At 33.7% G+C, this 27,046-nt stretch overlaps 2 protein-coding genes across 3 annotated transcripts; one reads left to right on the top strand and one right to left on the bottom strand.

Annotated features, from left to right (window-relative positions):
- Positions 1-2,682: 2,682 nt before the first annotated feature.
- Positions 2,683-7,442, top strand: LOC133305880 (purine permease 1-like). Of its 2 annotated transcripts, XM_061506133.1 has the most exons (3): positions 2,683-2,699; positions 6,126-6,822; positions 6,938-7,442. In XM_061506133.1, exons 2-3 carry the CDS (start codon positions 6,127-6,129, stop codon positions 7,271-7,273), a joined length of 1,032 nt encoding a protein of 343 aa, XP_061362117.1. In that variant the 5' UTR covers positions 2,683-2,699; position 6,126; the 3' UTR covers positions 7,274-7,442. The 2 variants fall into 2 exon arrangements, with proteins under 2 accessions (XP_061362117.1, XP_061362110.1); XM_061506126.1 differs by lacking the exon at positions 2,683-2,699 and having other exon boundaries at positions 6,022-6,822.
- A 1,765-nt stretch (positions 7,443-9,207) lies between these two features.
- On the bottom strand, positions 9,208-23,630 carry LOC133305799 (chaperone protein dnaJ 1, mitochondrial-like). The gene is given in 21 exon segments (XM_061506038.1): positions 9,208-9,582; positions 10,038-10,237; positions 11,050-11,139; positions 11,709-11,778; positions 11,884-11,932; positions 17,041-17,097; positions 17,750-17,821; positions 19,601-19,692; positions 20,075-20,147; positions 20,232-20,294; positions 20,450-20,514; positions 21,237-21,324; positions 21,413-21,460; positions 21,567-21,608; positions 21,610-21,663; positions 21,861-21,899; positions 22,027-22,110; positions 22,914-23,005; positions 23,107-23,193; positions 23,296-23,392; positions 23,486-23,630. Coding segments are annotated over 20 exon segments (1,392 nt in total). The 5' UTR covers positions 23,513-23,630; the 3' UTR covers positions 9,208-9,582; positions 10,038-10,134.
- Between the last annotated feature and the right edge of the window lie 3,416 nt (positions 23,631-27,046).

The raw sequence follows: 27,046 nt of genomic DNA, 5'->3' as shown, positions 1-27,046 counted from the left end.
TGAATTTAATTTGATTTACTATTGTTTTATGAATAGGGTTATATTGACAAACTTTTTTCTACAAACTATATTATGTCTGACCGGTAATACTCTACTCAAGAGTGTCTTACCAATCAGACATAATGTAGTTTATAAGAGTTCGTAAACAAAAATTTTATAAATATAACCTTACACTTGTATTCAATCATGTGTTGTTACAATATTTAACAAGTTTAATATCATATTTAGTCAAACTCTTTAAATGGGCAAGCTGTTAAAATAAGATTATATCCTTAAAAATTTCGACTCCGTACCTATCTAATTGAGTTGAGGGTTTGGTCCAGTGGTGAAGGGTTTGGATATGTTATATTAGATTATGTGTTCAATTCTGACTTGTATAAAAAAAGAAGTTAAGTTGATCTAACGTAAAAAGAAAAAGTTGATATTTATTTAAATTGAGACTCAAATCAAGAAATGATCAATTAAATAAACCACTTCATGTTATCCAATATTCGTAGGTGGAAATGAACTAGGAACTCAGACGAACTTTACCTATAATATCAGGAACGTGAATCCTAGAGTGGTCACCGCGGGAAGCGCTTTACTTAATCAATACCGCATGTACAAGCGATTAGTCTCACAATTATACTTGTAAGGATACCTATTAAAGAAAAAGAAAAGAAAAGAAAAGAAAAAACTATAGTTTTTTGGTACAAATTTTTTTGATTTAAATGGTAAAAGACAATCGACTAATCATTTATCAAAACTTATTTAATAAAACATATCTATATATAATTAATGAATTTTAAGAGACTGAAAAATAAATTCGTGTTTTTGATTTGCAATTAACAGTAACTAGTTAAATTACTTTCACAATTAGTTAGTTGCTTATATGTAAGAATGTGAGAAAGTAACCACACGGCTGGTACCGTTGAGAAGTGAACTGTGCTCCTAGGATGTGTTCGATCCTTGGCAAACGTTCTTTGGGCCATAGATGAATACTCTAAGGGTGTGTTTGGTTGGAGGGAAATGTTGAGATAGATGGGTAAGTGAGAAGTGAGAATATCCTTACATGATGTTTGGTTGAGACAACTTCTATATTTATCTATCTAAATCACTATCCTACCAAACCAAGTTGCATATCTATCTTCATGGATTTAGTCGGCCAAAGTTTCCCTTTCATCATGTGGTATTATTGAAAAGCAATCAATATGCTGAGAGTGACTTTTAACCAAAAGACTTGGATACCCTCTCTTATCTCTATTCGATCTTCTTAGTCTAACACATTCCTTTCTGAACCCATCTTAATAACAAGAGAGTGAACTTGTCTTCCTTGAAGAAGAACTGCATGGCTGCTGCAGGCATTTAAAATGGTACATAAAGTATGATCAAATTGTGAAAGTGCTTAATCTCGAACTTGTGAAAGTGCAGAGTAAACTTGAGCGGAGAAGGCTGGAAGCTTTGGAGAACTTTTGAGTTAAGATGACTTATATAGAACAAATTGCACGAGGAGCGAGAAACAAGGCAGAAAAAACCCGACAGAATGAAAAGCTGAAAGCAAATGAGAAAGCAAAGGAAATTCGAACAACAGGCAAGCTACCAGGGATTTTTTTTCTGCTTTTGAGATCACCAATTATGTAACATCACTAGGTTTGATATCTAAATATTTGTTTCGTGGTTCAATCTATAACTCTGAAGTCTCCATTTCTAGGAAAACAAGACTTCTTCCGACAAAAATTGGAAAAATAAAAACTCTAAACTTAAACACTACTTCTTGTGTAAATTAGTTCCAGTTTTTCTTGCTAAAGGTTTCTGTTTTGCTACACATTACCACCACAGTTCGAGCGTCAACTTTATTTTAAGAGAACAACAAATTAATCATATTATGGAACTTCAGAGGTTAAGTGCTTAATCAAGCTACTGTTCCCTTCATTTCTCACTTCACGGGTAAAGTAGCATGCCACCGTCAAAAATATTTACAAACAGGGTTATTTTCGTAAAGTTACTTAATTTTTCCATCTATATTTTACCTACAACCAAACATATATTTCATAAAAGTTACCTAATTTTCCCAGTAAATTTTTTTCCAACCAAATAACTTTTTTTTTTACATTTTCCTACCTATCTCACTTTCCAATCATTTCCATATCTATTACATTTCCCTAGTATTTAAAAAAAAATTCCTCAACCAAACGCCCCCTAAGGCTTTGTTTGGAAGTTGGTTTTTGAAAGAGAAGGAATGGAAGGAGAGGGTTTTATTAATCCCTTCCCTTATTTGTGAGTTTAAAAAAATGGGAGAAGGGAATTGGAGATTTTTGCAAAATTCTCCAAACTCTTCTCACCCTTAAAATTGAAGTTCCCCCAATTTGGGAGGTTTGAGGGGGAAAAATTGAAAATAACTTATCCATCCTTAGCATTAAAATATGAAAACTACATAAAAATAAATAATTTTTAAATGTGACATTATTATAAAAGTCTCAAGTAACGACAAAATTTATCGACGAAAAATATTTCATCGAAAATAATGACAAAATTCTTGACAAAAATCATATTACGTCAAAGATAGAGATAAAAGAACATTTTCGTCAAAACTAAAAACGAAATTAGAGACAGAACAAGATTTGGCCATAAGCACTAACATAAAAAAATTTCGAAAAAAAATTCAGTCGAAATTCTTGATAGAATATAAATTCCTTTGAAACTGTCAACGAAAATATTTCGTCAAACTTTTCAAGGAAAAATATTTCCGTCGAAAAATTCAACGGTCCACATGTCCATCTAAATTCTTTGACAAAAAACAATTTCATCAAATTTTTTGTGGGAAAACATTTCTGTCAAATTTTTTTACGGAAAATAGTTTCATCAAAATTTTCAACGGAAGACATTTCCAGTAAAAAATTTTGATATGAAAAATATTTCTGCAAAAATTTGCGACGAAAAACAGTTTTGTAAAAAATTCTGACAACAAATTTGTTTTATCAAAATTCTTTACAGAATCTAAATTTCGTCAAAACATTTCTCTCAAAATATTGACAAAAAATCATATTCGTCGAAATTTTTGACAAAAACATTATGTAAATAATTTGATGGAAAAAATTCGTCAAAATTCTTTACAGAATATAAATTTCATAAAAAAAATTTCGACAAAAATGTTTTCATCGTAATTTTTGATTGAAAAATTTTTCATCAAATTTTTCGACAAAACTCATTTCAATCGAAAATTTTCGATGGAAAAAATTTCCACCAAAAATTTCAATAAAAAACATTTCTATCAAAATTTTGAACAGAAACATTCCCGTAAAAAAGTTTCAACGACAAATATTTTCATAAAAAATTTGACGAAAAACATTTTCGTCAATTTTGACGATAAATATTTCGCCAAAATTCCTTACGGAATCTAAATTCCATCGAAAGTTTCAACATAAATATTTCCCTCAAAATTTTTGACAAAAAATTTCCATCAAAATTTTCATCGAGACACTTTTTCATCGGAAATTTTGGAAGAAAAATATTCCATCAAAATGTTTTACGAAATTCTTTTTCCATCAAATCTGTTGACAGAATTTTTTTCCGTCGAAAATATTTAAGACATTATTTTCATCAAATCTTTTGACAGAAACTAAATTCCGTCGAAAATTTCGACAAAAAATTTATTTTTGTAAAAAATTTCATCCAATAAAAATTTTGTCACCTTTCGGCGGAAAAGTAATTTTTTGACCAATTTTTCATCATTTACAACGTAGAAATTTTGTCAAACATATGATATTTTTTAGTAGCGTGAAAATGGGCAGGTTATATTTACAAACTTTTTTGTTTACCAACTCTTACAAACTACACTAAGTATGACCGGTCATACTTTAATCATGCAGTGTACGACCGGTCGTATTTAGTGTAATTTGCAAAAAAAAAAAACGGATCATATCCCGTGTGGAAAATGCATAAATAATTTTATTTAGAAATTTTAAATTTAATTTTTTTTTTTTGTAAAATATTATAAGAGGAGGAATATTCTAACTACCAAAATTTTTCACTACCAACTTATTACCTATCTAATCACCTTTAGATTAATAGTTTATCTCTCTTCAAAAACTTTTTAACATTCTCTCTCTTTGATCCAATGGTGATGTGATGGGTAGTATGTTTGTAGTGAGAATTTTTGGTAGTTAGAATATTCTCACTCATATTATAATTATATTAATTAAAAGAAATGTAAAATTGTAAAAATATCTCATTAACCCTCCAATTTCTCCATTACCATTTTTTTAGCTCCCAAACAACGGAAGAGAATATCCTTCAACTTCCTTCCCGTCCCTACTCCTTGGATCCCCAATTTGGGGGTTTAAGGAGGAAAATTTTAAAAATTACTTATCTACCATTAGCATTAAAATGTAAAAACTACATAAATGTAACATTATTAGAAAAGTCTCAAATACTAACAGAATTTATCGACGAAAAATATTTCGTCAAAAATAGTGATGAATTTTTTATGAAATTCATATACGTCGAAAAATTTCTGTCAAAATTAAAGACGAAACCAGATTTTGCCATAATCACTCAAAAAAAAAATTTACGGAAAAAAAAATTAGTCAAAATTAAAGATAGAATTTAAATTCCGTCAAAACTTTCAACGAAAATATTTTCTTCTGAAATTTTGACGAAACACATTTCCATTGAAAAGTTTCGACGTGAAACAATTACGTCAAAATTTTTTACGGCAAAACATTTCCATCAAAATTTGTGACTAAAAACATTACTGTAAAAAAAATTGACAAAAAATATTTTACAAAATTTTTTTTATCAAAATTATTTACAGAATTTAAATTTTGTAGAGAGTTGACGACAAAAATATTTTCGTTAACTTTTTGACAAAAAAAATTTATGTCGAATTTTTTAACGAAACATATTTTCATCGAAAACATTCGATGGAAAATATTTTCGTCAAGTTTTGTGATAAAAAACATTTCAATAAAAATTTTCAACGGAACACCTTTCTATAAAAAAATTTTGATAGAAAATATTTTCGTAAAATTTTTTGACGAAAAATATTTCGATAAAATATTTTGACGGAAAAATTATTCTGTCAAAATTCTTTACAGAATCTAAATTTCGTCAAAAGTTTCGAATGAAACATTTTCCTGAAATTTTTTGACAAAACAATTTCCTTCGAAATTTTTGTTAGAACACATTTCCATCGAAATTTTGAACGGTAAACATTTCATCAAAAGTTTTGACGGAATCCTTTTTTCGTTTAAAACATTTGATGGAGGAAATTAATTTCCTCAACTTTTGATGGAAAATTTATTTTTGTAAAAATTTTCTTGGGAGAAAAAATTTTGTCGTGTTTCGACGAAAATTATTCCGACAAAAAAATAATTTTGTGACAAAATTTTCGTCGTTTGCAATGTAGAAATTTCATCGAAAATATGATTTTTTTTAGTATTGTGAAAAGTACGTTAATATTTTTGTTTAGAAATTTTTAATTTAATTTAAATTTTAAAATATAATAATTATATTGATTTTAAAAAAGGGCAAAATGGTAAAAATATCTCATTAACTCTCCATTTTTCTCTCTTATCATTTTTTTAACTCCCAAACGTACCCTTCAATTTCCTTCCCTTCCTTTCCCTCCCTCCCCCTTGGATCTCCTTTCTTCCCTTTCTCTCCTAACTGCCAAACAATGCCTTAAGTCTCGAATGGGGATATTAGTATCGCCCTTCCTCATGTGACAGTAGTTCAATGCACATTCTGTTTCAATGAAAAACTAGTCTTAGGTCCATACTCCGAGAATAAGATGACTCCAGGTTCACGGGAGGATACAAAACTAAAATAAAAAAAGAATGTGAGAAATTCTTTATGTGCAAAAAAACAATTCTACTATGTTAGCAAATGATTAAAAATTTTGCACAAAAAGGCGAAGAGCAAAGACCCAAATCCAGTGAAGTATCCACTACCCTGCTAAATAACCTGCGCTATATATTTATCTCCAAGTATTGCCCTACCACTTAATATAACACTTTATTGCTTCCATTATTGTTACATGTCACAGACAAAATAGATAAAGAAAAGAAGATATCTAATTCTAGCTTAAGTAAAGTAGCAATGGTGGAAGTACAAAGAGAAGAAAAAGAAGAAGAAGACAAAAGAAGCATGAAGAGACTCCTTCTGGTAATAAACTCCATCCTTTTAGCCATAGGCACTTCTGGTGGTCCACTCGTAATGCGTCTCTACTTCATCCACGGTGGCAAACGTGTTTGGCTCTCAAGCTTCCTCGAAACTGGTGGTTTTCCCATCATTCTCATTCCACTAGCAATCTCTTACATCCACCACCGCCACCGTCACCGCCACACCACCGCCGCGAAACCAAAGCTTGTCTCAATGAAACCACCTTTGTTTGTTGCCTCCGCCATCATCGGCATCCTCACCGGCCTCGACGATTACCTCTATGCCTGCGGCGTAGCTCGTCTTCCGGTGTCCACTTTTTCTCTTATTCAAGCCTCGCACCTCGCTTTCACCGCCATCTTCGCGTTCCTTCTCGTGAAGCAAAACTTCACGGCGTATTCAGTGAACTCCATCGTGTTGCTCACCGTTGGAGCAGTGGTTTTGGCCCTGCGTTCGAGTGGGGATCGTCCACATGGTGAGTCTACTAAACAGTACGTTATAGGTTTTGTTATGATAGTGGCGGCGGCGGCGTTGTATGGGTTTGTTTTGCCGTTGGTTGAGTTGGTTTACAGCAAGACCAAGCAAACTATAACTTACTCTCTTGTCATGGAGATTCAGTTCGTTATGTGTTTCTTTGCTACTCTTTTCTGCACTATTGGGATGATAATAGACAATGACTTTAAGGTTAGTTGTTCTCTTAATTTCTTGTGTCTGTCTCACTGTTAATAATTTTATGATTAATTATTATTGCTTTAGTTGGCAAATAAGTGTTGGGATTTTGGGTGTCTGAATTTTGCAGGTGATTCCACGAGAAGCGAGAGATTATAAGCTTGGGGAAACTAAGTACTATGTTGTGTTGGTGTGGAGTGCTATAATGTGGCAGTTTTTCTTCTTGGGAGCAATAGGGGTTATCTTTTGTGCATCGTCTTTGTTGTCTGGTATTATAATTGCTGCGTTTCTTCCTGTGACGGAAGTGTTGGCTGTTATTGTCTACAGAGAGAATTTTCAAGCAGAGAAAGGGGTTGCTTTGGTGCTCTCTCTTTGGGGCTTTGTGTCCTATTTTTATGGTGAGATTAAACAAGCCAAGAAAAAGAAGAACAAGAAACGTTGCCCGGAAACAGAGCTGCCATTATAACCATGTAGAGTAGTCATAATACTGAAGTTTTTTTTTTTTTTTCTATTCTCAAAAACTTTCAGCCTAATGTTCCTATTCTTATTGGTCCGTCGTAGCCGTAGGTACTACCGTAATATTGTAGATTTTTTTCCATGATTGCAAGTAAAGTCATGGTTAAGTGATTTCATCATGTCCGCATGTGTTTGAATTGTCAATATTGCAGGCTAGCTGCTTTGGCCCCAGCTTGACGAAAACCAAAGCAATTTCTCGCCCTTTCAAAAAGTGGGCAACTGTCCCAATCCGAAGCATGATAACATTTTGCTGGTCAATTTGTGCTTAGTAGCATGGGTTTACTCTCTCTCATTTAAAATTATATAAATTGTGTTTTTTTAAGTACTTACATAAAATACGATTGGTCATACTTTGTGTAAAACATTTAAAAGTTATTTTTTTTTTTACTTTACATATCAGTAATGTGACTGAAAAGAAATTTTTTTTTTTTCAAATTTATACAAAGTATAATCGGTCATATTTTGTGTAAAACATCTAAAGAATACAAATTTGTGTCATTCAAAATGTAATTATTTTTCCATTAATTGTATTTCATATTGATTGGAAAAGAAAAAGGCCCTTGGTACCAAATGAGGTCGTTTGTCGTGCCTTCGAAAAATTAAAAAGCTGAAGCCATTTGTACATTTATATTCAGTTTCCCACACACACACACAAAAAAAACATAAGCAACCACAGTGTATAAAACTTTTACATTAATAATTTCTTTACGTATCTAATGTTACCTTTAGTACACACACTGGTAATTTACAAAATCAAAATAGAACTATCATTTCTAATCCTCAATTTGGTAACTTTTTTAGAATGGAATGACTTGATAATAAAATAAAGGACTTAACATCTCTCCTTTTATAGGAGAGATTGAAATTTTTCAGTTGAGAGATAATTTTGTGGAGCCCACGAGCTTTTGAAAATAAATAAAAAATAAAAATTAAAGCATGAAATTCGAGCTAACACAACAGGAGAAATACACTTCCCAGCAACAGGAGAAGTGTATTTCCCTAAAATAAATCAATCAAAATTATGCAAACACATAAATACTTCTCCTGAGAAAAGATACAAGAAAAAGTCAACTTGTTATATGTTTTGTGAGGATGGTTATATACTTATATTAACAGATTTTTTTTTATAAATTTACAAACTATATTATGTTTCATCGTCCAAGAGTGTCTTACCGATAAAAGATAAATATAATTTGTAAGAGTTTATAAACAAAAAATTTATAAATATAATTTTTTCCTATGTTTGTATTTAACTTATTTTATGTAACTTGATGAAGTAAACTATTTTTTTATTTTTTTAATAAGAAATCTCGAAATATGTGCAATTTCTTATATAGGATATTTGATTTTTATTTTTTTATAACATTATCCTGGTGGCATTTTAGACAAGTGTGCTCCCCAGTATTATTTATACATTTTTTTTAGTTTCTGTCTAAAATTAATTAGGGACAAAGGGATACATTAAGATCTTAGTTTCTTTCAAAGGGATACATTTTTTTTCTAGAAAAGTTGAAAACAAATTGAAATAACATACGTTTAGATTTAATAAACGATAGTAATTGGATTTTTATAAAGTAAATAAGGATAAAATGAAAAAAAAAAAAACTAACCATTTCATACTATATAAAATCATCAATTTTATTTTTATGGAAAAAATGATAAATTTGAGTTTTATAAAATGAAACATGAAATGAAATATCATTTTAATATCGAATGTAACGTCAGTTCATATGCTTATTTATGTCACAAGCTTTTCTAATCATTTTCTGCTTGTTTGATTTCCAAGTTTCAAGATTTTAGATAGATACTAATAAGAGTAATAATCTGTGACAAATAAAATTATCATTTTTCTATTATTAAAAATTGCATGCATAGCAGCTGACAATCTTCATTCCTTGAATTTCATAATGTAATTTGTGGTATATGATTTGGGGCACAAAAGAATACATTAAAGAAACAAAGAACCCTCCCCATTGCACAAGTAAAATATCATGAAACAAAATTAGTACACGGGAAGTTTCCGTCTTCGATTTGAAGTCTCTATGATGACCTTCGCATATTTCAGAAACTGTAGGAGGAATCTTACGAAATAAACTTTCACCATTTTTGCTGGCAATCTTATTCATTGATAGTTTGATAAAACATGAAAAAGGACTAGACGCCAAGAAATAGCATTATTCAGCTATAGCCTTGAATTCCGTAGTCCGTTCACTCATTTCCAATTCAATAGGATCTCAGATGCTACTTGCTCCACTCTACCTGTAAATGCCACAATGGGACAAAGTGAGTAATAAGCAAAGTTATCTAGCGTTCCAAATTTTTAGATTAATAAGCCATTACATCTATCTATTAATGGGATCCAGTATGATAATTCAATCCTGCTAACAACCTAACTGTTAACCAATGTTGCCTTTTCTTTAACCTCAATATCAGAGGATTATTTGTAATAAAATAAAAAATGAAATGTTCTACAAAAACCAGTAAATATACCATGTGTATGCATGCAACCTTGCTCAGACACAAAATTGCTACCAAGAGCATATAGTTGACATATGCTTCTTCATGGAGCTGTCCAGGGATAAGTACCCAAGGAACTAGACTAACTGTTTCTGCTCTTCCTTGGCACATGTATGCACCAAAGAAAAAGGAAGAGAAAAAGAATAGCTAGAAACTACCACAGGTTTAGTGAACGAGTGATAAATTCAATAGTGTACCTTCTACTTTTCATAGTCCGTAAGGATGAGGAATACAGCAATCACATGGATTTGTCTTTGGCAAATCCACTGCAACCATCTTTGAACTTTGAGCAAGCTATCCGCTCAACATTTTGTTAATGAAGACAAGGAATAATATCAGCATAGATAGTTCCAGCATAAACTTTGGACTCGACGTGCGTTCAAGAATATGCTGCCACCTGTAAGTTCAACCAGTAGATAGCTGCTGGTAAAGCCTGTTATCCATTTTGGATCTCCATTACAATCAGAAGTGATCAAGAACATAGATGAATAATGCACAACAAAACAAATCAAGCCAGCAAATTTGGTATCTGTGATCATGCAATTCATACCCAAAGACAAGTATTTGTAAGCAGTTATTGGAATAGGCATACATAATGAACATGTATCCTGTTGAGATATATAGTCTCACATTGATTGTATGTGCAATTAATGTAGAGTTTATAAGGCCTTAGGCACTCTCACCTTTTGAGTTAGCTTTTGAGGTGGTGTATCCTAAAGTTCTTTACATGGTATCAGAGCCTCGCCGCCCTCCACTTTCTCTTGTGGCGTTTCTTAGTACAGGTAGGCTGGGCCTGTTGCATTGTCCACTCTTCAAGCCCAATGGGCTCTTGTGTGAGGGAGCATGTTGAGATATATAGTCCCACATTGGTTGTATGTGCAACTAATGTGGAGTTTATAAGGCCTTGGACACTCCCACCCTTTGAGCTAGCTTTTGGAGTGGTGTATCCCAAGGTTCTTTACATATCCCTTATTCCCAATCTTAATAACACCAAATTACCACAGGGTTTAGGTAAAGTGCAGTTTACAATAATTTTTTTTAAGCGAGTTAATTTAATTTCAAGCATTCTGACTGACTCACTATTTTCTACAATAGTATGTCAGTAGTGACGATTTGCCTCATCCAAATAACCATGCAACCATCAAATCTTACTAGGGCACAAGGCAACCAAAACTAACAATATAGCAGGAACTAAAATAATGGGCGTACCAATTTCCTTCAAATGATGAGCTGTTTCCCTCCTTTATTTCCTCCTTTGCAAGTTCTTCAAGTATAGCTCGTTGTCGTTCATTGATTGCACTAAAACAAGGATGATGGACCAGAAGCGAATTGATGTAAATGTAACTTAGCATTAAGCAGTCTAGTGCTTATGTATAAAGATGGTAAGCACTTAATACAAATACCGATTTAATATGGCACCAAAACCATCACTCGAGGGCAAATTTGACAAGAACACATCTTTTTTCTGACTACTATAAAAATCTATGCAGCAATTTTCACACCTATAGCAACAAGCATTGACTAAACCATAAACTGTAACATAAAGAAATAATACAACGGCATTAAAAGGCATCAGAGGAGTGTAGCACTATTATCCTGCTCCTTGACTAGTTACTTCATCTCTTTTTTCCTTTTTTATTACCGGCTAATGTCAATAGCAGAAAACTAACAGGAAAAAGGAGAGCAAACAATAAAGTATCCTATTTTCTATGATGCCATAATATCAACCAGCATCCATAAGGAATTGAGATCAAAACAACATTATAAGGAAAAGTGTTCTATTGCATCTTTACATAATAACAAATTTCTCAAAGTCTCTAGGTATATGAATTTAAAACAAAAAAAGAGTTAACAGAAGAAGAACCTACGTGGGAAAGTTAACACGGAAACGCACATACTGATCCCCATAATGTACAAGAAACCCATGCTTAGGTAGTCCTGCATAAACAACTATAGTAAATATACTTTTCCAGATCCAGGAGGTAAAAAGACAATAAACTAGTCCAAAACTGTCAACGAGAGAGGGGGAACTCTTTATTTAACCTTTGCCTCTTAAAACCAGAAGCTGTCCCGGTTGAACACCCTTGGGTATCTGAGAGGAACATAATTGCATAATATTAGATAAAATAGGGTCAAAACAAGCAGTCATGTGAAAAATATATCTATGGCAAGTTGAAAGTCATAATTTGATGATGGGAGCAATATGGCCACAACATGCCAGGCTTGTTTACCCCCACCTAAAGATATCCTTTGAGCACAATGAATTGGGGCAGAAACTTGGAATACAACACAGTACAATGAATTTTAGCAGTCAGTGGAAAAGCTCTCATTTTGTCAAAAAAAGAAGAAAAATGCAAAACCATTATGTTTTCTTTTTCTTTTTACCTCGGTAGGTATTTAGGAATCTGAAAAATATTGGCCCCAACACATCTTACCCATATTGCCTTCATTCCCAATAGATAGCATAGAATGTGACCAATTTACATACGATCCACAAACCTAAGCATGAACACACTATTACGTGGGCAACTTCTACTAATATTTAGTGTTCTTTTCACCTTATTATAATTATTCTCCCTGTAAGCAAGTCTAAATACTGTGAGTCCATTAGCCTCCTAGGTAGAAAAAATAACACCTTTCTTAATGCATGCATAATTTTTGCATAATTAGACTTTGCAAATTTTACGAATTTCCTACAACAGAATCAATGTGATGACCCTTAGATGCTCTCGTAAGAACAAAAGGTTTGTTACCAAGAGCTCGGCACACACAAATGAAGAGGTAGACTGAAACCTATTTGGGGGGAAGGTAATAAAACAAGACTTAATAGAGTGGGATAAAGATTGACGAATGGTGTCTTAGGACGAATTTGAGTAAAGTCATTAGTATTGTGAAGGGTTAGACCCATTTTTCTTCATATGTTCCAAATGATCCATTTTTAGTCATTTCTCCCAATATCCCCCTTTATTTATTTCTTTACCTCTTCTTTTTTTCCTTCTTTTCTTTTATTTCTCTTTTTTCTTCTCAATCTTTCTTCTCTTACTTATTTATGTATTTTCTTCTTTTTTTTCTTTGTTTATCTCTCTATTTCTTTAATTTTAGTTTTATTCTTACTTTCTTACTCTTTTCTTTTTTTCCTCTTATGTATTTTCTCTCTTATGCATTCTTATTTTCACTTCATTTTTTTTTCTTTTGATTATTTATTGCTTTTTTTTAATGGATAGTGTTATATATTAACAGAGTACAAGTGTAATTCACCAATTTATTGCTGTCAAAACATTTTTTTTTGGGGGGGGGGGGGGGGGGGTTGGTTCACCAATTTTCTCAAGAAATTGGGTGTAATTCATAGACTCATTTGCCCTCACACCCATCACCAAAATGGTTGGATTGAGAGAAAGCATCGCCAAATAGTTGAAATAGGCGTAAGACTTCTTGCCCATGCTTCAATTCCTCTACACTATTGGGATCATGCATTTCTAACCTCAGTTTTCCTCATTAACAGACTGCCAACTTCAGCTCTTAATTTCCAAATCCCCTGCCAACTCCTTTATCATACCCTACCTGATTACTTATCTCTTCGTACATTTGGTTGTGCTTGTTATCCTCTTCTTCGTCCTTACAACAAGCATAAACTATATTTTCATTCTAAAGAGTGTGTTTTTGGGCTACTCTCCTAGTCACAAAGAATATAAATGCTTGGCTTCAGATGGCAGGATGTTTGTGTCCAAAGATGTCTTGTTTAATGAGATCAGATTTCCCTATTCTCATATTTTCCCTTCCACTTCCTCTCCCTGTTCATCATTTGTATCTCCTTATACTACATCTCATCTACCTTTCTATAATCCAATTACTCCACTACCAATCTTACCTAGTGCCACTCCTAACACCTCACCCACTCCTTTATCTATTGCCACTTCCATTATCTCACCTACTCACTCACCTCCTATTTCTCCCACTGCCCTCTCATCTATCTGTGCCAACACCTCGTCTACATCGTCTTCTTCTACACATACATCCCCTACCACTTTTGCATCTGCTTCGACACCACAGCATCAATCCTTACACTCACAGAAAAATGGGTCTCCCAGGTCTGTCCCTTCTCTGCCTGGGTCTAATAATCAGTGTATCTCCCCTATTTCTTCTGCATCTATTTCCACGGGTATGTCTCCTGTCTCTCCTGGGTCCAGTTCTACTCTTGTTGTTCCTAGTTCCTCTTCTTCTGGGTCTCTGTCTTCTCCTTCTTCGGGTTCAAAATATGTCCCCACTGCTCCTCTTAAGTCCATGTCTCCTACTCACTCTATTAATACCAAATCCAAAGGTCCTCCACCATATATTTTTACTACTCACATTGAACCAACTTCTGTGAAACAGGCTTTTGACTCATCCACAGTGGTTGCTGGCCATGAAACAAGAATATTCTGCACTTTTGGCCAATGAAACTTGGTCCCTTGTTTCTCTTCCTCCCTCTAGGCGTCCCATTGGGTGTAAATGGGTCTTCAAAGTCAAGGAGAATTCGGATGGTTCCATTAACAAGTATAAGGCTAGATTGGTGGCAAAGGGGTTCCACCAACATGATGGTTTTGATTTTAGTGAGACTTTTTCTCTTGTTGTGAAGCCTGTAACTATTAGAATCATTCTTACACTTGCTCTAACCCATGGCTGGTCTGTTCAACAACTTGATGTCAACAATGCCTTCTTGAAGGGTGACTTAGTTGAGGATGTTTACATGACTCAACCTCTTGGATTCGAAGTGGCTGACAAATCATTGGTTTGTAAACTTCATAAGGCTCTTTATGGTTTGAAGCAAGCTCCAAGAGCCTAGTTTGAAAAGCTTGACCAGTCCCTACATCATCTTGGGTTTGTTTCTAGCAAGTGTGATCCTTCCCTTTTTGTCTTGCAAGCTCATGGTCACTGCACTTATGTTTTAGTTTATGTTGATGATATTCTCATAACTGACAACAACTCCTCCTTTATTCAGACTTTGGTGCACAAACTGAATTCTCAGTTTGCCTTGAAACAACTTGGGATTGTTGATTATTTTCTTGGTATTGAAGTAAAGCATCTTTCCAATGGGCGCATGCTGCTCTCACAAACTAAATACATAAGAGATCTATTATCTCGGGCTGGAATGATAGATGCCAAAGGAATCTCTACACCTATGCCCAATAGCTGTAATGTATAAAGATGGTAAGCACTAAAATGTTCTAGCTAAATCACTGGTTGTGAAGTATGTTCCTGCTCAGCTTCAAGTTGCTGACACATTCACCAAACCTTTATCACCAAACCTTTATCTGCTCCTTGATTTTGTGTGTTGAGAGATAAACTCAAGGTTCTTGATTGGCTACAGATTAATAGACCACCTTGAGTTTAAGGGGGTGTAATAGAGTACACGTGTCAGTTTGTAAGTCAGTTTGTTATTCAGTTCAGTCAAGTTGTTAGTAGCTTCTATAAGATTGTAGCCTATATAAGACTTGTCTCTTTTGAGATCTGTAAGAAAGAATTCAGTTGCAATATTAATCAGAGAAATGTTTAGATCTCGCTTCTCTTTCTCTCTAATTCTTTCTCTTTGATATATATATATATATATATAAATATATATATATATATATATATATATATTATTTTTATCCTTTTTTCCCCAGTCTTTTCGTACTTTTTATTTGGGTTCATCTGTCACCGACCCCAAGTAGTTTGGGTTAAAAGTAGTGTTATAAAAACCAAACCGGCCGGTTAGAACCGAAAACCGGTCATGTTAACCGGTTCGGGTAGAGTAATGGATCGGAAATGCAAACGAACCGGTGTGACCCGATATGAACCAGCTGGTTTTACAAAAACCGGTGACTCAGGGTCAAAAGTAGAAGGAAAAAAAAAAACTCATTTGGAATGAAACTGAAGCTGACACTATCCTCTGAAATCTTGGAGTTCATCATAGTCTTTCTTTCAAGCTTCTTTTACATCCTACTTGAGTTGAATCGGCCATCCACACACTACTGCCATAAACAAAAAAGAAGAAAGATAATAGACACAAAGAAGAAGAAGAAGATGACGAAGAAGAAGAAGGACGACAGTAGATAAAGAGACAATAGTAAAGGAAGCGTCGGAATGATGGGTTGAGTGCATTGGGAAGATTGGGAAATGGGAAGGATTTCTCTTTTAAAAAATTGATTAAAGATGCACTGAGCTTGAGTGCATTTGTATTGTATTATCTTGGAATGAGAAATGAGTTGTTTGCTTGGAAAGTGGAAATCCGAAAAGTGCCCTTCTATCGAAACATTAGTCTTATTGTATATCTTTTAAAAAGTGCCCTTGGAATGAGTTGTTTTCTGAAAAGTGCCTTTGGAAAATCTTATTCTTTTGCTTTTGTCTCCGTCGAAGATATGGGTTTTGAATCATTAGTGATGATTTTGACCTTGCATGCCAGCTGTTTAGCCTTTCTTTTTTATTATGACTTAATAAAAAATTATTTTTATGTTATGATTTTTTAAAAAATTTAAATATGAAATATAAATTTATATTTTTCTATCCAGTTCAAGCGATTCAACTGATGACCTGCCGATTGAACCAATTACCCAATACCCTGACCGGGTCGGGTCTAATAACATTGGTTAAAAGTGTTGCTGATGTTAATGTTAAAGTGTTGCATGAAAAAACATCATGTCTTCCTTAACTCTCTCATTTTGATAGATTTATTCTATAATGATTGAAAGTGTTGATATTCCTTGTAAATAGAATAGGAAACAGATTATGTGCTTGCTGTATTTGGTGTAGTCAATCCCTGAAACTACGGAATTTAATTGTGTATACTGTAATTATAAATTCATGAGGTTTAGAGAGGATTCCTCTCAAGTCATTCACATGAGAAGATCACTTATTCAGGTCTAAAAAAAAGGAGGGATTTGGGGGGGGTGGGATGCTAAACTTCTATGTCATTCCAAATTCAATTTCATAGTGGAACAAAATGACTATACTGATGAGGTTGACTCAACTGACAATATCAAATAGAGACGATAACAAGGTCTCAAGTTCAAGTCCTATTAGTGAACTTTCTTTGGTAAGTCATCTATAAGTATATCATTGTGATCCCTTACTAAGGCTTGTAGCATGCCCTCATCTTGAAATGGACCAACCTTGGCCCCTCTAAACTTTTCTTTACTTAAAAAACAATTATACTAACAAAGTAAATCTTAGCTTACTGCTTACTTTTACTTGCATCTTCCCCGATAAAGTAGGCACCTCAACTTTGCCACCAAGAATAGCCTGAAAAAGTTAAAACATTATGCTACTAATAACAATGGTACGTACCCTAACACCAAGATAATAATTAAGGTGCACAAGATGGTATGCGGATGCTGTCTTAGAAAGGCATTTAAACAATCTTCTCGGACAGAGTACAAGCAATGGTATAAGAGAAGGAATCTAACCTAAGAAGAGCTAAAGTTATCTCCCTTACATGTTATCTCTGTAAATCTGTTGCCTCAGGCTGGAGGGAGAGGGGAAACTTATTTCAATACATTCTTTGATCTCTAAATTTACATCCACTTCTTGAGTGTACAGCTCTTTTACATAAGTTTCCTTAAGGTAAAATGAAATGTTTTCAAACAAATTAAACTAAATACAAACATGAAGCTAGGATTAATAAAAGATTTCAAGGAAAACATGGTCTAATGCAACTTCTGGCTCATATTCATAGGGAATATAAACCATTTTATTATGTGTTCATGTCCCTCAGCCTAGCAGCTGAGTTGCTGCTGGCTAGACCTAACAGCGGAAAGGTGTGTGTTCCCCCTTTGTACGCAGAATGCAAAGGGAATTCAGGTCTTCCCCCTCTTTTATCAGACATTTGAACATCCAAAAGTACTAGAAGGGTATTTGCGTTTGAGAAACAAGAAAAAAAAAAATTAGTTCTAACCTGTGTAAAACTAATATTAGATTCCACATAGATATCTGCACCATCTCTGATAAAGACTGAATCCTCAGCCACCTATATCAACAGAAAATAATGTTGTTCCAATAAGAATAAAAGTATAGATTGTAGAGCACAATTAACCACGGGCCAACAAACATATTATACTATAAAAGCAGAAAGCCTATTCCTGGTTTTAAACAAAAGTATATAATCTTCTAGATATGAAAAGAAATATTCCAAGAGATATGCTACTACATATTAAAAATGATGTCTCCATGCACATGAACAATCTAGATGTTATATATCAATACAGTGACACAATTCTGTGTCAGAAAAAATATGGAAAAAAAATAAAATTGAGAAGTAAAACCGAACACGTTACATGCTAAACAGGTAGGAAATATTGAACACCCATAATTACGTGATCAAGGAAAATGAAGCAGTCCTATGATGTTGCACTTACCTGTCCCTAACTAAGCTACTAGCAAGTTACCTATGGATCCAGGGAAAGGGTTAGACAACTTTTCTTGAGCAGGCCAAAGAAAAAAGAAAATTAGACACTTAGTAAGATTATTTGTATTGAGAGTTTTAATTGATAGCGTAACTGTTATGGTGATTAGCATTTTTTTTATTTTCTTTACTAAATTAGTTAATTCAAACTTTGCAAATAAATTATTGTAACTAATTCATCACTTGCATCATCTATTTATACTCACAGCGGAATGAAAATTTACTGTTCAAATTTAGTATTTTTTTGTCCAACATAAAAAAATTTAGGTAAAATAAAGTCATTGAAGAAAGCACAAGTTAACAACAAAACTTAAAAACAACTTCGTTTAAGTTAATTTCTAAAATGTGGAGTAAATGACCATTTTGGTCATCCAAACATAAACGCAATGTTACATTGCTCTTCTATTTATGAATACATCAAATAGGTCATTTAGTGACAATTTATGCTATCACATTGGTTCTTAAAAAGACAAAATTGATGGCAATAATTGTCACTAAAGGACCAATTTAATGTCACCAATAACTAGAGGACCAATGTTATGTTGCACATATATTGGGAGGATCAAAATGGACATTTACTCTATTATGTATGTTAAGAAGAATATTAGTGTTTAATCTGTAGATAATAGAACAGGAATGCTTAAATATAATGTAAGCCTGGCTTTACATTTTCTATTAGTGTTTAATCAAAATGGACATTTACTCTATTAAGATGTGTGCTTCATACACGAGCATCGGACATAATGTAAACCTGGCTTTACATTTTCTATTGCACTTTCGAATTTATAATGAGTCAAGTTACATGAGAGAGTGCACTTTGAGGAAGCTAGCCTGTAATTTTTACCTTTAAAATGAGTATTTTCTCTAATAGCTTTTTCAGGACATGGAGGCATACACTCCAGCTTGCCAAAATGACCCTCTACCTATTAGATATATAACTTTGTATCTTACTGTGTTGTAGCTTTATTCAATGTACTTGCATGTATCTGATAATTTCCATTCAGTTAGTTACGATTCTGTTTTACTTTCTGTTTGTCCGTTCAGATCTAACTCATCTAATGAGTTAGATATCTCTCACTGTATATATATTAGGTTGCCCTGTATCTTCTGAATATAATACAAAATCAGACATTCAGTTCTCTCTTTCTCTTTCTCTTTCTCTCTCTCTCATCTATGGCTTCTACACAGTATTCGAATACTACCCCTGTAAGGGTCTAATGTATCTATTTCCCTTTAATAAAGCAAAGTTTGGGAGAAATTACAGATTCACAGGCCAGCAGGTGAGCAGAAGTTAATGTGTGCTAAAATGAATATTTTGATAGAAAAATAGATGAAAAACCTTGCCTTTATTTTAATGTATAAACTTCCAGGTCGACCTCGACTTGCAGCAGCATTCCCAGCTTCTGGCACATGGATTGTATCCCCTGAATCCACGCCTGCCAATTCATGGAAAACTATGATAAGACTGGGAGGAAAAAAAAACACCCACGTTCTTTGAATAAAATATAAAAAAGTACGGCAGAAGATAAACCAAATATGCCGGGCAGGTCCGCATCATGGATAAAATCATGAAAATTTTCATTTCTAAAATATTCTAATATATAACGATTAACACCTTAATAGGGACCAAAGGCTATCCCATATCTGTTGAGCACGATTAAAGTTGGTTGAATTGATACTCTGTAGGTGAAGAGTTTCGAATATGAATAAGAAGCTACTACAACAACAACCAGACCTAATTCCACTATGTTCAGGTATTGATGAGCGCTAACCAAGCTACAGTTCCAGGTAACTTCATCTCAGGTATTAAAAACCAACCTGATGGTATTGTAACTTTAATCTCTTTAATCCCTTCAATCACCCCAGATCCTCTACATGACATACAAAAGTCCTGTACAAAATAGATAAACTAAATACAAATTTTTACAGAAAAAGCAACCTCACAAGATTACTTAACATGAGATTTATAAAAGACCTTAATTATACGGCCTGATCCTTTACAAGTAATGCATGTTGAAGTAAATGGAGGGATTGTAACCTGGCAGAAAATCACCACAACCAAGAATAAAAAAATATGTTAATAACTGATAACTCCAATACCTCAAAAAAAAATTGTCTCATGCATGGCTCAAATCTTGCTTTAAAATATTTATGTCATATTGATAATCAACATTGGTCTTTGAAGGCACTTACTCGACCTGAGCCCCTGCATGTTGGACAAACTTTAGGGTTGGCATCTTGCGGATAGCCCCGCCCATCTGGATTAATATAACGAAAATGATTAACATCAAATGGGATTATCATTGTGTCAAGGGGAACAACATACATACTGGCTCACTTCACTACAAACTGATGTTACGAGGGACAACATTTTACACATCCAGCAGTACATACTTTTGATTATTTCCTCAAAACAGTTCTGCAGCTTACAGAAATTTTTGTTATAGCCACAGATTAACAAGCAATAAATATAAGTAAACCTTGTCCAATGAATTCTGTTCATTAGTAATAATTTTCTTCAATTAGGCAAGGGCGAGGGGGGAGGCAGGAAGAGGCTACCCTAGTTTAATGAAGCCACAGCTCACGCCTAGGTTCTATCATTCAAAACTAGGGTTCATCCATAAGATTTCTCCATGTATGAAGATTGCATTACTGCCGGGTGCTAATAAGCCTACCTTTTGCTACTTTCATACATAGATGGGAAAATGTAAAACTTCAAAACAATAAAACATAGGTTTTGTTTAATCCCAATCACCCTCCCCACAAAAAAAAAGTTCTCACATAAAGTTCTTATTACAATGCAACATACACGAGATTGTACACTAAACTTCCTTTGCAATCGAAATGGATTCTTATGCAGACAATATTTTACCATTTCCTAACGTAATAATAACATGGAAATAACTAATATACAACTCCAGTATTGACATATTTCTCCCCAGGGCTTCCCTAATTCCCATAACATGTTAACTTTACTCACTGCAATAATCACAGGGAATTAACGCATCAAACGACACATGTTTGGTGCATCCTCTTGCAGCTTCTGAGAAAGTAAGAGTCAACTCCACCTATTAACAAAGCAATAAGCAAATGGTTAAGCTTGAAAAAGAAGGAACATGTTTCAAACAACAACAGAGAAACAAGGGTTAAGCTGACCTCTATATTTGACGAGAATTGAGTTGCTTCTTCAAATATCTGTCCATATCAAGAATGTTATGAGATTTCCTAAGAGAATAATTATATGAAATCAATAAAAATGAAGAATGCATACATATATATATATATATATAATCAATTCATAAAAGAAAACAATAAGTTTGAGACCAAAATTTAGAACGATAAGCATTTCTAAACCTTTCTGCATCATCATCACCATATTCTATGTTCTCTGAACCACGATTACGCATCTTCAGTTGAAAAAGTCATTCATCGTAGAAAATAATGGAAAATAGTTAGTCAATTCAACATCCTATTTAAGAGTAAGGCTATGAATTAAAGAAATTTTGAACATCTTTACTCAACTTGAAACTCCTCACCAACCCAACTTAGAGTAACAATTATACCAAATTTGAAATTTTAATAGCATATAGGAAGACCAAAATACCTTGTCATACTCTGCCCTTTTTTTAGAGTCTCTCAATGTCTGAAATTACATAGCAAAAAGGCCAGTTAAAATATCATTCAGTTAATTAATTAGTTTAGACACTAACCAGCCTAGGCAGAAGAAGTGAAGGCTAAAAATGTCAGAAAAAGATGAGATTAATAAAGACCTCATATTCTTCTCTTATATCAAGAAATTTCCTCTTCGAAGATGGATTATTCTTACTTGCATCTGGATGGTACTTTTTAGCAAGCTGCACAAGAGACAAAAGTGTGTCATAATGCAGTATTAGTCAGAAGAAGACCTTTGATTTTCAAATATTGTTGTCAAAGGAGTATATATATATCAAGATTGCAAGCCAAAATGCCCAGGCATACTGTTTTTAGTATGCTCTACGCCCCAAAAGTAGTCATATTAGATTAAACTGCACAAACAAAACTTCTATAAGTAATACCACTTTGACAATATTGTGGGAAATTGTTAAGCATTCACATATTACGTTTTGCCCAGTTGTATCTCTCCACATGCGCGAGATTTCAACTCCAAAATTCAAAGTGATAATGAATCGATTAATCAGCAGCGAGATTAATGCTGATTATGCACAAAAATGTGAATCAACAAGAACAAGGGTCAGCTTGGTTAAGGCACAAACAGAAGAAGAAAAATATAGAGTAAAGATGAAGAAACAAAAACGAGAATGGCTAAGGTTTTACATTCCATCCACAGTAAGATTTTCCTCTCTTAAATGAGATGAAAATGAAGCAAAAACTAGAGTAAAAATATAGTGCTATATTAAACAGAATAACTTTACGATTTCCCTACCTCATATTAATACTAAATAAATGAGACAACTGTGACTACGAATAGACCATTTAATTTGTCATTGCTGTCACTCCTACCAAGCACGAAGCAATTGGGAATGGAATTTCATCAATCATATTAAAAATGTTCAAGGTGAAAATTGAATTATCCTCATTCCCCAAATGTTGCAATTTTTCAATTAACTCCATCATTACTCTACTCTAACAAGAACAGCTTTGATCAATAGTCACGCACCAAGTGAAATGCCTTCTTTATCTCATCCTGACTGGCAGTTTGAGGAACACCAAGAACTCGATAATAGTCTCGTTCAGCAGCAGAAGAAAATGCTGGAACAACAAAAGCATAAAAAGGAAACCAAATGAAAATCTTATAATAGCTGGATATCATTGATAACTAGAAACAAGGTGGTTCATGTTTGACTCAAAACCTGTGGCATGAATATAACGATATCTCAATGGTGTTCTAGGAATTGGAGACTCCTCCGTTTTTGTAAAAAAACTGCAATTCACCAAAGCTGGAAGAACATTTAATTTAACCCAAAACAAGCAACAACAAAAAATCAGAAAAATGGAAATAATAATTAAGATGCAAAAAGAATGAGAAATTGGCAACGTGCCTCGTGCGAGTAACAAGGATTGGGAAGACGACAAGAATTTGGTGAACGAATCTCTTTTATCGATTGAGGCCACAGACGAAAGCAAATGGCGCCGATACTGCATTGGAAGAATTGGTGATGAGAACAAGGATAATTGAGAAAATGGAACAATAATTTTGAATGATTTTGGAATTCTTGTTGATTCACTCACTGGCGTTAACCACGTGAACCTTCTCATTTGAGCTAAATGCCTGTGATAGCTGCAAAATTGATAGGGATGAAAGCTTTGAGGTTCCAGTGGAGGAGCTGCTCTTAGGGTTTTAACACATTGGGGTTTAGGTTGGGGCTGAAGAATGTTCACACCTGCTAGCCAGCTGTGTAAATAGAGCGGCGTGCCTTCCTTAAATCTGAGCTGGTCGGCTCTATTTGCTTTTTATTTGTAAAAAAAGTTCATTTAAAAAATGAGAAAAGTGTGTACTTTTAAAAGAAATATAAAGTTGTCTCAATTATAGCAGAAACTCATTCTTTGGCAATTGCTGAGATGTCACTCCCACATTCAATTTCAGTTTTGCATTCACACTACAAAAATATAAAAAGTCTCCTTCTTTGAGAAATCAGGGAATAAAAGAAATTATAATTTAGAATCAAAATTGATGGACATGATTTGCTATCTCAAATCAACGGTGCAGATTTGTTATCATTTGTATTGGTAGACAATTCATCTTATTTTCAAATTTGAAATTTGAAGTTCAAAATTTAAATTTGAAAAATTGACAACTCAATTAATGTTCACCTACTTTTTTTCATTGGAATTGTTAAACATTTAACAAAATATACAAGCCTTCTCATTCTTTCTCCTGTTCTTTGTGTTTTTTTTTTTTCAGAGCTTCCATACAAGTGCAAAATCACATCCTTTTTGTTTTTCCTGTCCTTAGTAGTTCTTTTTTTCCCCACATTTCAAATCATTCGTCGTTTTTGATTTTCTTACTGCTGTTCGTCTTTGTTTTAAAATCTTTTTTTCTCCGTTGCGATTTTCTAGCTGATGTCGTCTTTTTTTTTAAAATAGCTGAGTATCAGTTACAACACACAACTTCAAAGAATCAGCTTCTTTGTTCGTTTGATCGTCTAACCAATATGTTTTCAAAATATGATTTTCTGAAGGATGTCAGTCCTGCCAAGGAGGCACTACAAGAAAAACGATAGATAAGGCGGTGTCTTCACGTCGTTTGGAAAAACCGCCCTTAACTCAATCAAATAGTTAATGAACGCTTAAGTAACTCATATCACACACTATTCAGCCTTTATGCTTTTCTCTCATCTCTCTCTCTTTCTCTCTCTCTTCTCACCGAGCTGTTCATTTCACGTGCTCATCAAACAATCCAACATTCATTGAGGACTTAATGCTGCGAGTAGCCTTTATGCATTTTTTGTTGAAGACTTCACAATGTACAGTGCGAGTAGCTCAACGATGATGGCTTGTGATGGAAGCATTTGAAGAAGAATGTATAGCAACTTCAATAGGGGAGAAAAGGGGTTTTAGGGTTTGGAGATAGTTATGGACATGTTTTACTGCGTATTCCCTATTCCATTACATTTCATTCACTGTTTCTTCTTTCTTAGGGTTCATTTATTTCAATTCCATTCATTCCTCTATCTAATTGTGAATAATTCGATTTTCTTCCAGGAACTGCACCCGCATTGAGATTCAGTTGCTTTCTCCTCAAAGCTTGCAAGTATTGTATTCTCTTCTCTTTTGAGTGCACTTTTTACTCAAGGGATGATGCTACACTAGTTGTTTTAGAGCTGAATCCTTTTAATGGATTTTTTTTATTATTCCCTGCTCTCTTTTAACTTTGTTATGTTCCTTTTTGAATGAATATTAAATAAAATTGGATTGTTAATATAGAATTTCTCTTAGCAGCCTGCGTTGGACGTGCCAATATATGGAAGGATTGCCATTTAATGTATTATTTATATTCTTGTATTAAAATCATTCTTTTTTTTTTTACTTTTTTTTTTCTTGTTTTGGTCTCAAACAGGGTGAAGCACAGGATTATTTTTTTATTGCAACTGAAACATACAAATTCATTTTGGATTGTATGCCTAATTTTTTGTTCTGTCCCTTCTTGTGTGACCATTGTCTACTTAAGTTCATTGTATGCCTAATTTTTTGGATTTTAAACGCCTGATACAATGTTTTTTCCTTATCTTTCATTATCATGGGAATTAATGCTCCAACTTCTCAGTCGTTTCTAAACTATGTCCTCTTGGTGATTGTCTATGGAAGCATTTTAATATCCTGAAGGAAAGCACTCAAGGTTATAATACATTCTTCACAAATTTGTGCCAGCTCTTGATATATATTGTCAATAAATTTGATTATTTGCAAAATATGATACAATGCCTTAATTATGATTAAAGTTTAAATTTTTTGAAGTCATTCCATTATTGGATTGAGAGATTAGTCTACAGGGTAACTATAAAAAAAAATAGAGAATTAGTCTACAGGGTAATTATTTTGTGCCACTTTTATTACTTGTAGGACTTGATAACATCTTTAGGCTTCAATCTTTTACATTGGTAAATCTGGATCTGATTTTTTTTAGTTGAAGCATAAAAGGTTATTATGGATGGGAGGATCATAGAAACCCCAGATCTGGTTACAAAGGCACGGGAGGAGGATTAGCAGTTTGTATTTCAGCTTGCGATGATGGAAATGCAGCAGACACATCGGTTAGTAATGGATCCTTTTTTCTCCTTTACAATGGTTGATGTGAATTAGAATTGAAATGTTTCTGAGAACCAAGACTTTGATTTGTTGATTAGGCCTTTAGTGGCATGGAAAGTGCTGGCGCATTGACTTACAGTTTCATCCAAGCCATGCAAGATGAACCTAAATTGATCACTTATTGCCGCTTGTTAAATGCTATGTGCTCTACAATACGTGGGGCTAAAGAAGGAACTTTTGGCCTAAACAATCAAGACCATGCCATGGACACTAGGCAGCATTATGCTCATGTATTACATTATATACTCTACACCTTTCTTTTACAAATATATTGATAACATACCATAGCTTATATGAAGTTGATTCTAAATGGTTTATTTTTGCAGGAGCCACAACTATCTTCTTCTGAGAAGTTTGATATTTATTCAAAATCGATTGTTATGTGACACGTAACTGGAAGTAGCACTGGAAACGAGAAACAGGTAAGGTTAGTCTTGCTGGCAGGAGAAAAATAATTATGTCAAGTTGGTAAGAGATAAATATAGTGATATTGGGGAGGGCTTGGCTTCTAACAGGTGAAGTACTGTACTACTACTGCTTCAATGTGCTAACCAACCACTAGTTGTTCCTCAATATAACAATAAACTCTCATGTAGGTGCTTATCCCTATGGAGACTTTGGCAAGCGTATCAAGTCCTACAAGTAATAAAAGTGGCACAAAATAATTACCCTGTAGACTAATTCTCTATTTTTTTATAGTTACCCTGTAGACTAATTCTCTACTTCATCATATATGTTGAATTTTTTTTAACCTGCTAACCATTTACCTTGATGTAGCAGTGCTGTCTGGGGACTTTCTTATGCAAGGCTATTTCAGTTTCATTGGCATTTAGTTTCTAAGAACTGTTGAAGTTCAATAGGGTCATAATACACACACAAACTGAAATTGATTTTTAAAATCAAAAGTTCTGGTTTTCATCAGGGAGTGATGATCAATTTGGCTAATATTCTTAGTAGAAAGCTCATAATTGTAGGTACTTACTC

The sequence above is a fragment of the Gastrolobium bilobum genome, unplaced genomic scaffold, assembly GCF_033153095.1.
Source record: "Gastrolobium bilobum isolate Gb01-03AN ecotype WA unplaced genomic scaffold, APGP_CSIRO_Gbil_v1 utg73769, whole genome shotgun sequence".
NCBI classification, from domain to species: domain Eukaryota; kingdom Viridiplantae; phylum Streptophyta; class Magnoliopsida; order Fabales; family Fabaceae; genus Gastrolobium; species Gastrolobium bilobum.
This window is presented reverse-complemented; position numbering and strand designations above follow the sequence as displayed.